The sequence below is a fragment of the Cherax quadricarinatus genome, chromosome 44 (assembly GCF_038502225.1).
Source record: "Cherax quadricarinatus isolate ZL_2023a chromosome 44, ASM3850222v1, whole genome shotgun sequence".
NCBI classification, from domain to species: Eukaryota; Metazoa; Arthropoda; class Malacostraca; order Decapoda; family Parastacidae; genus Cherax; species Cherax quadricarinatus.
This window is the reverse complement of record NC_091335.1, coordinates 12,170,284-12,185,715: the sequence shown is the minus strand read 5'-3', so window position 1 is coordinate 12,185,715 and position 15,432 is coordinate 12,170,284. Positions and strand designations below refer to the sequence as shown.

Genomic DNA, 15,432 nt, shown 5'->3' with positions numbered 1-15,432 from the left:
GATGCCCATTGCCTGCGCTACTATGTACGCTCTCATGATCTCCGCAATCCTTCCATTTATAGAATGGTCACTGATATTAGTAGACATTCTTTATTTGTTCGCCGCCCCTGCTTACTCCGTCCCTTCTCTCTTCGCCTTCATTCGCTCTTGTCTTCTCTTCAACTACCACCTTTCTATGTACATGTAGCATCTCACTTTTCCCTACCCCCCTGGGAAGTTCCAGCTGTTCGAGTCTGTTCTTTCTCCCTCCCTTGCTCGAAAGCCCAACTGTCTACGGTCGCTTCCCGCTCTCTTTTTCTTGACCACTTTCACTCTCATTCTCATGCCATTGCTGTGTACACAGATGGCTCTAAGTCTTCTGACGGCGTAGGATTCGCAGCAGTGTTTCCGGACAGCGTCGTACAAGGGCATTTACTATCTTCAGCTAGTATTTTTACTGCTGAATTATATGCCATCCTTACAGCACTTATCCGTATTGCATCTATGCCTGTGTCATCATTTGTGGTTGTCTCAGACTCCCTTAGTGCTTTACAGGCTATACAAAAATTTGATACACCTCACCCCTTAGTCCTCCGTATCCAACTTTGGCTACGCCGCATCTTTACTAAGCATAAAGATATTGTTTTTTGTTGGGTCCCTGGTCATGTTGACGTACAGGGCAATGAACAGGCAGACACTGCTGCGCGGTCAGCAGTACATGACCTACCAGTTTCTTATAGAGGTATTCCATGTACGGACTATTTTGCTGTAATATCTTCCCACCTTCACACCCGTTGGCAACAACGTTGGTCTACTATGCTCGGCAACAAACTTCAGTCTATTAAACCGAGTATAGGTTACTGGCCGTCTTCTTATCACCAGTGTCGAGGTTGGGAGACTACTCTCTCCCGTCTTCGCATTGGCCATACTTGTCTTACTCATGGATATCTCATGGAGAGGCGTCTTGCTCCTCTCTGTGAGAATTGCCAAGCTCCATTATCAGTCAGCCACATTCTGTTGGACTGCCCACTTTATCAACGAGCACGCAGAATTTACCTCTGTCGTCGTCTTCGCCCCGCTGCTCTCTCTTTACCTTCCCTTCTCGCTGATGGACCCACCTTTCATCCGGACTCTCTCATTGACTTTTTGACAACGACTGACTTACTTCACAAATTCTGATACTTTCAGCCCTTTCTACTTGTATCTCTTGCTACCCTCTACCCCCGTACTATCCCCCGCCCCGCTGTTTTCTGTAACCTGCTGATCATCCCCCCTCCCTTCTGCCATCCAATTCCCTTGCTTCCTTCCCTACCCTGCAGCGCTGTATAGCCCTTGTGGCTTAGCGCTTCTTTTTGATTATAATAATAATAATAATAATGCCAAAGACTGCAAACCTCACTCAAGGAAAAAGATCTGGGGGTGAGTATAACACCGAGCATATCTCCTGAGGCGCACATCAATCAGATAACTGCTGCAGCATACGGGCGCCTGGCAAACCTACAGATAGCGTTCCGATACCTCAGTAAGGATTCGTTCAAGACTCTGTATACCATCTACGTCAGGCCCATACTGGAGTATGCAGCACCAGTTTGGAATCCACACCTAGTCAAGCACGTCAAGAAATTAGAGAAAGTGCAAAGGTTTGCAACAAGACTAGTCCCAGAGCTACGGGGATTGTCCTATAAAGAAAGGTTGAGGGAAATCGGCCTGACGACACTGGAGGCCAGGAGGGTCAGGGGAGACATGATAACGACATATAAAATACTGCGCGGAATAGACGAGGTGGACAAAGACGGGATGTTCCAGAGATGGGACACAGACACAAGAGGTCACAATTGGAAGTTGAAGACTCAGATGAATCAAAGGGATGTTAGGAAGTATTTCTTCAGTCATAGAGTAGTCAGGCCATGGAATAGCCTAGAAAGTGATGTGGTGGAGGCAGGAACCGTACATAGTTTTAAGGCGAGGTATGATAGAGCTCATGGGGCAGGGAGAGAGAGGACCTAATAGCAGTCAGCGAAGAGGCGGGGCCAGGAGCTGTGACTCGACCCCTGCAACCACAAATAGGTGAGTACCATTTTGCCACCACCCATAATAAATGCAGTGAGCTGCCAAGTGCCACCATCCGAAACATTTTTTTAATTACATCATGGGGTTATCTTGAATATAGAAGCACTGGCAGGACATTTGAGAGATGTCTTTATTCAGTCATTATTTTGGAATTCTACTTAAATGCAAATCAATTGAGGTGGTCAATGTTTAGTAGTTTTTTGGCCGAAAACATTTTTGTAACACTTTTATGCCGTTGCTGTCTTCACAAACATCATCATTACAACTGATTCCTGTGGTCAGTCATTACTGTTTAACTACAGTAATTAGAGTGTAATGTAGGCAAAATTAGCTGAGTTACAGACTAAGGATTATGGAAGAAAATTTGTTAAAGGTGGTCCATATATCCCATGGAACACAAAATACATTCTCCTCAAGGGGAAAAAAAAGTAATTTATTTTGACTGGTGAATAATAATCTGACTTATTGCTTGTTGAACATTTTTACAATAATTTCCTTAAACTGTAAATGAATGCCATGCTAATGATCAGATGAACATCCTCTAGATTAACAAGTGACCAGATTGATTTCTGAACCTGGTTCAGAGTTGCTTAGCTAATCAGGAGTTTGTATATGTATGTATGTATATACTATGTACATGTATAATTAACATGTATATAGTATATACCTGTACTGTTTATATACTATATATATTTTTCTTTGTTGTTTATGACATTAATCATAAGTACAAATAGTAATACTGTACAAAAATTTGTAGCAGATTTATTAAACTCCTCTACAGCCTTTGGTCCTTAATACTACACATTTCTCTCCAAGTTCATAAAATTATTTTGCTCCATTGGAATTAATTACATTTAAATAGAAAATTAATTTGTTTTTCTTTACTAATGATAATGAAGGAATGATGACTGGATAATACATATATGCTAAGAGGAAGGAAGTGGTGGAATAGAAAGAGATACCATGAAAATAATGACCATTAAGGGAGTGAAAGAGCAACTGAGGAAAATTTAAGAGGCAACAAAAGGCTAATATAACAGAAAGAGCAATTAACATACATACTGTATATGCATGAATGTGAGAATATATTACAGAATATGTGAACTTGAATGGACAAAATTACATGCCTAACAACAAACAGAAATGAGGGAAGGGGTGGAAAAAAATGATGGTGGAATTTGTGTTTTGAACACTCATTAAAGAGTAACTATCTTCTAAAGTTACAAAAATATGGACAATTTTATTCTCAGAATTAATTTTTAAATTCTTCACTTATTTATTACATCCATATACAAGACCTCAAGCACTGCTTAATTATAGATTGTAAATTGCATAATGAATTAAATTTTCATATATTAGTTTCATTATTAATCTTTGTGCTTGTAATTTCTTCATTGTTCTCTTTCATAATAAAGTCAGACATGCTGTCCACATTATTCTCTTGTGGACTGTAGAGTACAAGCTGCACCTGGTTGTCCACGCAATCTTCTCCATGGGTATGCATTTCGTCTAAACAGTTGAACGCCTGGCCACAGCAAGGACATTCATCAATGGGAGACTGAACAGAATGCTTCAGCTTCTGTTTTGTGGAGAAAAAATTATACACATTACATCTACACAATATAAAGAATTTACAATTTTGCAAATTATAAGATAAAACACTACCCTTAAAAATAATCTTCACAAGTTTTGTGTATTAAAACTGGCCCTGTTAATGAGGTGTTCTTGATCCAATGAAGTGGATTTATCCTTCCCTTTGTATTGAATCTAAATTCCTCCTGTTTCCCAGAAGCACTATGACCCTTACGAGTTTAGCACTTCCCTGATTAGAAAAAAATATATACTGTATATGTACAGATGCACCTTGGCTTATGATGGGGTTATGTCCTGATGAACATAACCCCATTGTAAGTCGAATATGAACATGTGATAAATAAGTACAGTAAGGCTCCACTTATATGGCAGGTTAGGTTCCTGGCTACTGCCAGAAAGCAGAATGCCATTTTTTCCACTTACAAATACATATAAATGCCAGATAAGTTTACACTAACATATATTAAGTTAGCAATAGAACTAGGCATTAAAAACAATAAAGTAAAATACACACACAGTACACCCATTACTTACCTTAAAATATTTGTAGTCTTAATGTAGGGTGAGAGGTGAGTCATATTCATTTGTAGGAAGTCTGGTGTGGGAGGTATGGTAGCCAGCCAGGTCAGCCCAGCCCACCCCACCCCACCCACATGTAATATACTACGACATTTAAAGCACCCCAGAGTGATAAAATACATATACAGTATATTCATTAATTATTTGTAGTCTTAATGCAGGGTGAGAGGTGAGTAAATGAGACAAAACAAATAAACGAGAGAAAGAGAATGAGTACATGAGAGAGGAGATGCGGAGTATGTAAACAAACAGACGCGCCTGGTTTTGGTTCATACAAAATTGTATTATACCATAATACAAACACTTTACATTATGTACAAGTTGTCTCCATGGTGATACAGTAGAATAAATAGAGAGGAACACTCCCAGTCTCATGTAACCCCATTTTTTAGAAGAAATGATGCTCTGGGTGAAGGCATATGAAAGGAATAATTTTCTAGTTACCCCCCCCCCAGTAATATTATGGTGAGCAAACATTTTCTCTGATGTTGGAATACAGAAAACGTTGTTCTTGCCGTCACTCCTACAAGTCACCTGGCAACCACATCTCATATTTATGTTAATTTATTCTACTGTGGGGTGTATTTATCATGTTTATATGTTACGTAGTATGTCTCTTATATAATTTTGAAAAAATATCATCGATGAATTAATGGAAATGTCTATATTAACGTAATATACGATGTTTAATGTGCCCAAGAGATTATTATTATTAATATGGCATCAAGAGTAGACTCTTAGTGATTTTAATGTGTACCTGCATGCCAGCACAATGTGTAAGTATATTTATTTACAGGTACACATAAGTATAATTATCAGAGTACATATAAAATATTATTTTCATATATTATTTTCATATAGTCGGACTTGAGTCCTGGAAATGGGAAGTACAATGCCTGCACTTTAAAGGAGGGGTTTGGGATATTGGCAGTTTGGAGGGATATGTTGTGTATCTTTATACGTATATGCTTCTAAACTGTTGTATTCTGAGCACCTCTGCAAAAACAGTGATAATGTGCGAGTGTGGTGAAAGTGTTGAATGATGATGGAAGTATTTTCTTTTTGGGGATTTTCTTTCTTTTTTGGGTCACCCTGCCTCGGTGGGAGACGGCCAACTTGTTGAAAAAAAAAATATATAAAATATGCAATAACTTTAAAACACTTGAAATTTTGGAAAGTTTCCAGACATAATAGAGAGATGTGCTTATGGAAAATGTAAAGAAACTGGGAGGGGCGCAATGTATTAGAAACACAGGGGGAGCCATATAGCGAGTTTTGGTCATAATTTGAAATCGCTGTATTAGTAGAATGCCATAAGGTGAAATGCCATAAAGCGGGGCCCTACTGTACGTAAATAACTACTGTCATTGAATAAGAACAAATAATTACTAAAATATCAGTACTTAAAAGTAAATAAATAAATACAAGTTTGTCCTATCAATAAATGTACATTACAAAAAATTTTTACAGTTTTATCACAACATTGTAAAGTTGAAATATTGTTAGCAGAACCATCATAAAGTGAGAAGCATCTGCATGTACAGTATAAAACCAGATCGAATAAATGCAACTGTTAGATAGGCTTATGCAACATCAACTAATTTTAGAAAACAAATGAAATAAAAAAAATGTATAAAAGCAATGAAATTGCAGTTTTGCAAGTACTCTGTTTTCACAAATGCATGGGGATGTGCTCAGGATAACACCTTGATATTCCATATCATCCTACCTCTCATTCTGATCTCTACCTGTGTACACTGAGTGTTAAGTCATTTATCATAAGCATTTTTTTTATTTAGTAGTATTAGCCTTACATTTATCTACATCAGTTTAGAAAACAGCAATATGGAAAATAAGATATGGAGGTAATGTGTGCTACAGCAACTATAAATTTAAACATGTTTGCTACATGAAGATATAATTCAAGAGCAAAACGCAAGTTGAGATTATATGATCAAGTTCAAAGAATGGAGGAAGAAAGAGTGTTAGTGAGCAAATTTGTGGTTGATTAAAGGTGTTTGGCACATTTAAGGAAGGAGGGTGTATAAGGTATTGAGAAAATGTTGAATAATAGTAGGCATATGTGAGACTGTTTGGCTTAACCCTTTATCGTGTTGGGCCGAAAAAATTCGGTATTGATTACGTGTTTTTGGCGCGTGTCATACTTCGCGCCCCGCGCGGCCAGCTTCCCGTTCTTTAGTTCCAACCAATCACAAGCCTTCCCTGAGTCTCTTCAGCTAAGTACAGTTCGCTTCTGCCGCCTTCCCATTGGTTGAGAGATCAAAATATAAACACTAGCGGCTTGGCTTCGAACACACGCGCATTTTTCCCTCCACCCTTGCTAATCTACTCTTGGATTATACATTCTACAATGTCGGTAAGTACTGATTGTTGTGTTTAGTGCTTACATGAATAGTTTAGGCATATTTTGATATATACCTAAAGTCCGTGTGAAGCATAATATGAGTGTAGCATGCAGTTGAAAAAAGTGCAAGCATTTTAGTCCGAATTATTTTGGTATTGCGCGAGTTTCCGGGAATGTCCAATTTTAGTCAAATAAATATTTATAAAAAATTTTCAATTGCATATATGAACTCTGTAGTGGTCTGGATTTATACAGGAGGTTTCTATTGTCCTTCCAGTTCCATGAGAGGCTGTTTTATGGGGAGCAGTCGACCAGCAGGTCGAGGTATATCTGCGTTTCTGAAGACAGTGACTCGGAACCAGAGGTAGACGAACCAGAATTGCTGGATAGTGGTGATGAATACTTGCCACCGGATGCACAGGATGCAGAGATGTCAACTGATGATGAGGAGGAAGAAAGGGAAGAAAGGCCAGCCAAAAAGCAGAAAGTAATGAGGAAAAAGAAAACTTTTAGGATTGAGGAATACCCGGATGAGGAAGAGATCCATGAGAATATTGCTCTTCAAGTTTCATCTGAGTGGACCGTAGATGACATTGAAAATGATCCTTTGCCGGCATATGAACATGAAAAGCCTCTTGCAATTAGGTCTCCATATGAGTATTTTCGTATGTTCGTTACTCCAGCCATGATAGATAACATAGCATATCAAACAAATTTGTATACAAGGCAACAAGACGTAAATAGTACTTTTTCAACAGATTCTGAAGAGATCATGAGGTTCATAGGTATTTTGTTGTTCATGGGTATTAATTCACTACCATCCCTCGAAGACTATTGGAAAGCTGCTTTTAGGAGCCAACAGGTTGCAGATAGCATGGCGTCTAAGAGGTTTAGGTACCTTAGAAGTCATATTCATTTCAATGACAACACAAAAAAGGATAATGACAGATTCTACAAAGTAAGGCCTCTTTACACTGAACTAACTAATGCTTGCTTGAAAATTCCAGCTACACCCAAGCAATCTATTGATGAAGTCATGGTTGGTTTCAAGGGTAAAACTGCTGGAAACCTAAGGCAGTACATCAAAACAAAACCAGATAAGTGGGGTTTCAAACTTTTTTGTCGTGCAAGTCAAGATGGACTCATACATGATATACTCATGTATCAAGGCACAACAACTTTTGACACACATCCCATACAGCTGCCACAGGAAGAATCTAAACTTCCAATAAGTACAAAGATTGTTCTGGTACTTGCACAAACTATGAACAAGACAAACACATCAGCAATCTATGCTGACAATTTCTTTTCAAGTATGCCTTTGGTCAAGCTACTAAGAGATAAGTATAACTGGAGATACACTGGAACAGTACGTGACAATAGATGTGGTAAGCCACATCTGGTGCCTATCAAACAAATGGAAAAAAACAGTGTGGTCAGGGGCAATTTTTGCTTCAACAACAATGATGGTGTCCTTGTTGTACGATGGAAGGACACCAAAGTTGTGACTTTAGTGACAACTGATATTGGGGTCGAGCCCATGAGTCTTGTTGAGAGATATAACAAGGGTACAAAGAGGAAAGAGAAAATATCGTGCCCTGCAGTCATCAAGAACTATAATGCAAACATGGGAGGTATTGACAAAAGCAACATGTTGGTGCATCTCTACAAAACACCAATGAAATCAAAACGTTGGTACATGCGGCTATTTGCCTATATTATTGATCTTGCTGTTGTGAATGCATGGGTGCTTTATTGCCGTGATTCTCGAGCAATAAAGCAAAAGTGTATGCAACTGAAGTATTTCAGGAATTCTGTCTCTGAAATTGCAAGGTCTAAAGGACAAAACCTTAGAGGGAGCAGCCTAAGAACAACTCCAAGACCTTCACCAACTAATTCACCATGTACTTCCAATGGTGTTGGCATAGTGAAACCTGGGAGGGGAACACGTACAGAAATGCCTGATGACAGTGTTAGGAAAGACATTACTCTAATGCACTTCCCAATGGCAGGGCAAAGGCCGTTTACTTGCAAGTATTGCAGCACCTCGAAAAAAACGGTAACATCGTCATTCGTCTGTAGTGTATGCAAAGTAAATCTGTGCATAAAGACTGATAGAAATTGTTTCACAGACTTCCATCTTGCCAATTAGCAATATAGAATCATTGGTCTTCCAAATGAATCTCAGGAATATAGGGATTGAAACTTGCATCACTTTGCAATTTGGCATTGTTGATATTTGCTTCCTTTATATATTTTTGTAACAATTAAAAAATGTTTTGATACAAGTTCCATTTATGTTTTTTATATTGTCTGTTTGTATATTAAATTTAAAAAATTGTTTTGGTGTGTTTTATTAACAATTGCAAGTTTGCAACATAGAATTTTTTAATCACTTTGTCGGGGGCGGCCTAATATTTTCGGTCTTCGGAGATTGGCAATTGCTCGAAAACTAACCATCAGAAATCAATTTATATGGGATCAGTGACCTTGTATTGAGTTACTCTATCCACCATAGGGAGTTCAGTTCGAATTTCAAATTTTCGGACCCCTTGCGCGATGAAGGGTTAAGTGGAAGCAGATGTCTAAATGATTTAGCATGCTGTTAGAACGTATGACAATATCTATGAAAAGATTCAAGGAAACCAACTAACTTGACTTAGGGTTTTGGGGGATGGGGAGTGGGGATGTTGGTTCAATAATGAAGTGCAAAGAATGTAAATTATGCATGAAGAAAATATATCTTTTTATTAAATAATACTATAGACTTACCTCTAATAAATTAGTTCCTTTAGCTTTGATAATAGCTATTACTGCAAAAACTGGAATGGGTATAATAGAGAGGGCAGCAATCATCCAGCCAAGAGCAATAGCCCAATCTGGGTAGATATACTCTCCCTTGTTATATGTTGGCCGCTTGTAATCCACCATTGAAAACACCCAGATGGCCTGTTGTTTGTTTGGAAAAACAGGAAAACTATAAAATCTCTATATTAATATGTACAATGGGCCCCTGAGTTACGATGGGCTGAGGTTACGATAATTTTAAGTTACAATTTGCCCTTTGAAGGAATTTAGTTTTGAGTTGAGATAAAAATTTTGAGATACAATATGCATTTGTGATTTAATTACACCATCTTTTGTATTCCTAAGTCATCATGGCCCTTAAAGTGAACAGTAACAGGCAATTTCTCTGAATATCAAACAACTGTGAAAAAACATGATGTAGAAGTTTGAATTAGTGCACTGGTGCATTAGTAGGGCTTTCCACAATCAACCACTTCTACTATTATCAAGCAAAAACACATTATAAAAGATATTAAAGTGGGTGACAAATCTTAGCTAGTGAAAAATGGCAGAGAAATTATCATAGAGATGGAAAAACTGTTGTTACTGTGGGTGAGAGAGAAGCACATGAAGGGAGATACAGTGCCTGCAAGTTATATCTTTGAGTTTGCAAGTTCAAGTTACAGTAAAATTTGCACTTCTGGGGTTCTGAGTTACTATAAAACCATGAATCTTGGGGTTGTGAGGTACAATACAACTTCTGAAACGAATTAATATCGTAACTCGAGAGAGGCCACTGTATGATATTACTTATTATATCAGTAAAGTATCAACTTCTAATTTTTTTATTTTTTTTTTATTATCACACTGGCCAATTCCCACCAAGGCAGGGTGGCCTGAAAAAGAAAAACTTTCACCATCATTCACTCCATCACTGTCTTGCCAGAAGGGTGCTTTACACTACAGTTTTTAAACTGCAACATTAACACCCCTCCTTCAGAGTGCAGGCACTGTACTTCCCATCTCCAGGACTCAAGTCCGGCCTGCCGGTTTCCCTGAACCCCTTCATAAATGTTACTTTGCTCACACTCCAACAGCACGTCAAGTATTAAAAACCATTTGTCTCCATTTACTCCTATCAAACACGCTCACGCATGCCTGCTGGAAGTCCAAGCCTCTCGCACACAAAACCTCCTTTACCCCCTCCCTCCAACCTTTCCTAGGCCGACCCCTACCCCGCCTTCCTTCCACTACAGACTGATACACTCTTGAAGTTATTCTGTTTCGCTCCATTCTCTCCACATGTCCGAACCACCTCAACAACCCTTCCTCAGCCCTCTGGACAACAGTTTTGGTAATCCCGCACCTCCTCCTAACTTCCAAACTACGAATTCTCTGCATTATATTCACACCACACATTGCTCTCAGACATGACATCTCCACTGCCTCCAGCCTTCTCCTCGCTGCAACATTCATCACCCATGCTTCACACCCATATAAGAGCGTTGGTAAAACTATACTCTCATACATTCCCCTCTTTGCCTCCAAGGACAAAGTTCATTGTCTCCACAGACTCCTAAGTGCACCACTCACCCTTTTCCCCTCATCAATTCTATGATTCACCTCATCTTTCATCCGCTGACACGTCCACTCCCAAATATCTGAATACATTCACCTCCTCCATACTCTCTCCCTCCAGTCTGATATCCAATCTTTCATCACCTAATCTTTTTATCCTCATAACCTTACTCTTTCCTATATTCACTTTCAATTTTCTTCTTTTGCACACCCTACCAAATTCATCCACCAATCTCTGCAACTTCTCTTCAGAATCTCCCAAGAGCACAGTGTCATCAGCAAAGAGCAACTGTGACAACTCCCACTTTATGTGTGATTCTTTATCTTTTAACTCCACTTCTAATATTAGAACTTTATACAATAGATTATCTCTGCTTCATTTATACTATATACAGGGCTTGTGTTTTTAAAATTAATATTTAACTTTAGAAAAATTTATCATGTACCAAAATAGCATTTTACTAATACAGTGGACCCCCGCATACCGTCGCCATCACATAACGTACAATCCGCATACCGCTCGCTTTTATTGCAAAAAATTTGCCTCGCATACCGCTCAAAAACCCGCTCACCGCTCTTCGTCCGAGACGCATCCAATGTGCACCCTTAGCCAGCCTCACATGTGCCGCTGGTGGCATTGTTTACCAGCCTGCCTCCGCGGTAACATCCAAGCATACATTCGGAACATTTCGTATTATTACAGTGTTTTTGGTGATTTTTATCTGCCAAATAAGTGACCATGGGCCCCAAGAAAGCTTCTAGTGCCAACCCTACAGCAATAAGGGTGAGAATTACAATAGAGATGAAGAAAGAGATCATTGATAAGTATGAAAGTGGAGTGCGTGTCGCCGACCTGGCCAGGTTGTACAAAAAACCCAAATCAACCATCGCTACTATTGTGGGCAACAGAAAGGCAATCAAGGAAGCTGTTCTTGCCAAAGGTTTAAATGTGTTTTCGAAACAGAGATCGCAAGTGATGGAAGATGTTGAGAGACTCTTATTGGTGTGGATAAATGAAAAACAGCTAGCAGGAGATAGCATTTCTCAAGCGATCATAAGCGAAAAGGCTAGGAAGTTGCATGAGGATTTAATTAAAAAAATGCCTGCAACTAGTGATGATGTGAGTGAATTTAAGGCCAGCAAAGGTTGGTTTGAGAGATTTAAGAAGCGTAGTGGCATACATAGTGTGATAAGGCATGGTGAGGCTGCCAGTTCGGACCACAAAGTAGCTGAAAAATATGTGCAGGAATTCAAGGAGTACATAGACAGTGAAGGACTGAAACCTGAACAAGTGTTTAATTGTGATGAAACAGGCCTGTTTTGGAAGAAAATGCCAAGCAGGACCTACATTACTGAGGAGGAAAAGGCACTCCCAGGACATAAGCCTATGAAAGACAGGCTTACTTTGTTGATGTGTTCCAATGCTACTGGTGATTGCAAAGTGAAGCCTTTATTAGTGTATCACTCTGAAACTCCCAGACCGTTCAGGCAAAAGAATGTCCTCAAGGAGAATTTGTGTGTGCTGTGGAGGGCAAACAGTAAGGCATGGGTCACTAGGGACTTTTTCTATGACTGGTTACGCAATGCATTTGCCCCCAATGTGAAAGATTACCTAACTGAAAAGAAATTAGAACTTAAGTGCCTCCTGGTGTTAGACAATGCCCCTGGTCATCCTACAGACGTGGCAGAGCGACTTTATGGGGACATGAAATTCATTAAGGTGAAGTTTTTGCCTCCTAATACCACTCCTCTCCTGCAGCCCATGGACCAGCAGGTTATTGCAAACTTCAAAAAACTGTACACAAAAGCTCTGTTTGAAAGGTGCTTTGTAGTGACCTCAGAAACTCAACTGACTCTAAGAGAGTTTTGGAGAGAGCACTTTAATATCCTCAATTGTGTAAACCTTATAGGTAAGGCTTGGGAGGGAGTGACTAAGAAGACCTTGAACTCTGCTTGGAAGAAACTGTGGCCAGAATGTGTAGACAAAAGGGATTTTGAAGGGTTTGAGGCTAACCCTGAGAGGATTATGCCAGTTGAGGAATCCATTGTGGCATTGGGAAAGTCCTTGGGGTTGGAGGTTAGTGGGGAGGATGTGGAAGAGTTGGTGGAGGAGGACAATGAAGAACTAACCACTGATGAGCTGATAGATCAACTTCAACAGCAAGAGGCAAGACCTGAGGAAACTGGTTCAGAGGTGGGGAGAGAGAAACTGAAAAAGTTGCCTACTACAAAGATTAAGGAAATCTGTGCAAAGTGGCTTGAAGTGCAAACCTTCATGGATGAAAATCACCCTCACACAGCTATTGCAAGCCGTGTTGGCAACCTGTACACTGACAATGTTGTGAAACACTTTAGGGAAGTCATAAAGGAACGAGAGGTACAGGCCACTATGGACAGATATGTTGTGCGAAAGAAGTCCAGTGACTCTGAAGCTGGTCCTAGTGGCATTAAAAGAAGAAGGGAAGTAACCCCAGAAAAGGACTCGACACCTCAAGTCTTAATGGAAGGGGATTCCCCTTCTAAACACTAACACACTCTCTCCCCTCCTCCCATCCCATCAATCATCACCAGATCTTCAATAAAAGTAAGTGTCATATAATTGTGCATGCCTTTTTCAGTTTGTGTGTATTAAAATTAACATTTCATGTGGTAATTTTTTTTTTTTTTCATACTTTTGGGTGTCTTGCACGGATTAATTTGATTTCCATTATTTCTTATGGGGAAAATTCATTCGCATACCGATCATTCCGCATAACAAAGAGCCCTCTTGCACGGATTAAAGTCGCTATGCGGGGGTCCACTGTATAAGAAATATAAGAAACTTGTAATACTGCTCAAGATATACTAAGAGAAAAATATTTTTCAACATACCAAGATTAATAATGGGGAAGCAAGGCACCAACAGAATCGAAAATATCGAGATGGTAATCGTCCTGTCATTTCTCGTACATTTTTTGCTAACCGACCTGCACCATATAACCACGCAATGGCTGCCACCTCAAAGAAGGCCAGGTACATTAGGGACACTGCTGCAGCATAGTAGTCAATCAGTTGAAAAAAATAAATGCCACCCTGAAAGATGAAAGGAAAATAAATACTATATATATATGATGATTTCATGCCAGCATTTATAAATAACTGGTGCACTTACACTAATTGTGCTCACTGCACATAAAGTATTACAAATAAAGCACTGCACTAAATAATTTCAAGAGAATTTCAGCTCATTTAGAAGCTTCATTTCATTAATACCAAGAGAAACTTAAATCCCATCATATGGCTTTTATCTCAATTTTAATTAACTATATTCCATTTGCAATTAAGAAGGAAGAGACATGTCATACCCTAAGAGTACAAAATACCAAGATAAAATCATTCGTGACATAAGTCAATTGTCAATTGCACTAATAAACTAACATGAAGAAATAAAACAGAAGATAAGAAAAGTTTTTTTTTTTTTTTTTCAACAAGTCGGTCGTCTCCCACCGAGGCAGGGTGACCCAAAAAAAAAAGAAAGAAAATCCCCAAAAAGAAAATACTTTCATCATCATTCAACACTTTCACCACACTCACACATTATCACTGCTTTTGCAGAGGTGCTCAGAATATAACAGTTTAGAAGCATATACGTATAGAGATACACAACATATCCCTCCAAACTGCCAATATCCCAAACCCCTCCTTTAAAGTGCAGGCATTGTACTTCCCATTTCCAGGACTCAAGTCCGACTATATGAAAATAACCGGTTTCCCTGAATCCCTTCACTAAATATTACCCTGCTCACACTCCAACAGATCGTCAGGTCCCAAGTATCATTCGTCTCCATTCACTCCTATCTAACACGCTCATGCACGCTTGCTGGAAGTCCAAGCCCCTCACCCACAAAACCTCCTTTACCCCCTCTTTCCAACCCATATTTTAGCCTCATGCTCTTCACCAGACAGCTTAAATGTGTCTCATAAGATGCTCATTTATACTATATTATTTCAATGAATTTTATTACTCTATGTTCTATTGTAATTAGTTAAATCTTTTAATAGCAGCTATCTAACCCAACTAAACCTTACTTAGTGTAACCTAGCTTACCATAACTTAAATAATGTAAGTATGAGAAATAATCTCAAAAAATTAACACAAGAAACCCACTTTAGCATTAGGACAGATTGCACACACATGGCTAATGTCTTCAGTCACACATTCATCTTTTACTGATCGGTGCTATTTTCTCATTTCACAGTATTTTTTCCCTACTTTTAGCATCTTTTATTACTTACAAAGGCAGTCCTAATGCAGTCAAGGTGTCCCAAACTTTACAATAAAATAACAACACCTCGGAGGGGCTTAATAACAAGCTTATAGTATGTTTCCCATGCCCTAAGTATCTAGAAAATACAGTGCTCTATGTCTTAGACCTTCCTAGTATTACTTGTGCATGACAGACATACGAAGCAGAATAAGCCTTTATTATAATGACATTTTG

General features: G+C 39.0%; 1 protein-coding gene across 1 annotated transcript in view; it reads right to left on the bottom strand.

Annotated features, from left to right (window-relative positions):
• Window positions 1–1,584: 1,584 nt before the first annotated feature.
• LOC128697469 (sodium- and chloride-dependent GABA transporter ine) overlaps window positions 1,585–15,432 on the bottom strand; it is a 61,121-nt gene continuing 47,273 nt past the window's right edge. Inside the window, exons 11-13 of the mRNA XM_070094101.1 lie at window positions 13,823–14,023; window positions 9,359–9,535; window positions 1,585–3,628 (exon numbers count right to left, since the gene is read on the bottom strand). Coding sequence (XP_069950202.1) covers window positions 3,398–3,628; window positions 9,359–9,535; window positions 13,823–14,023 — 609 coding nt within the window. The 3' untranslated portion in view covers window positions 1,585–3,397. The remainder of the gene's footprint in view (window positions 3,629–9,358; window positions 9,536–13,822; window positions 14,024–15,432) is intronic.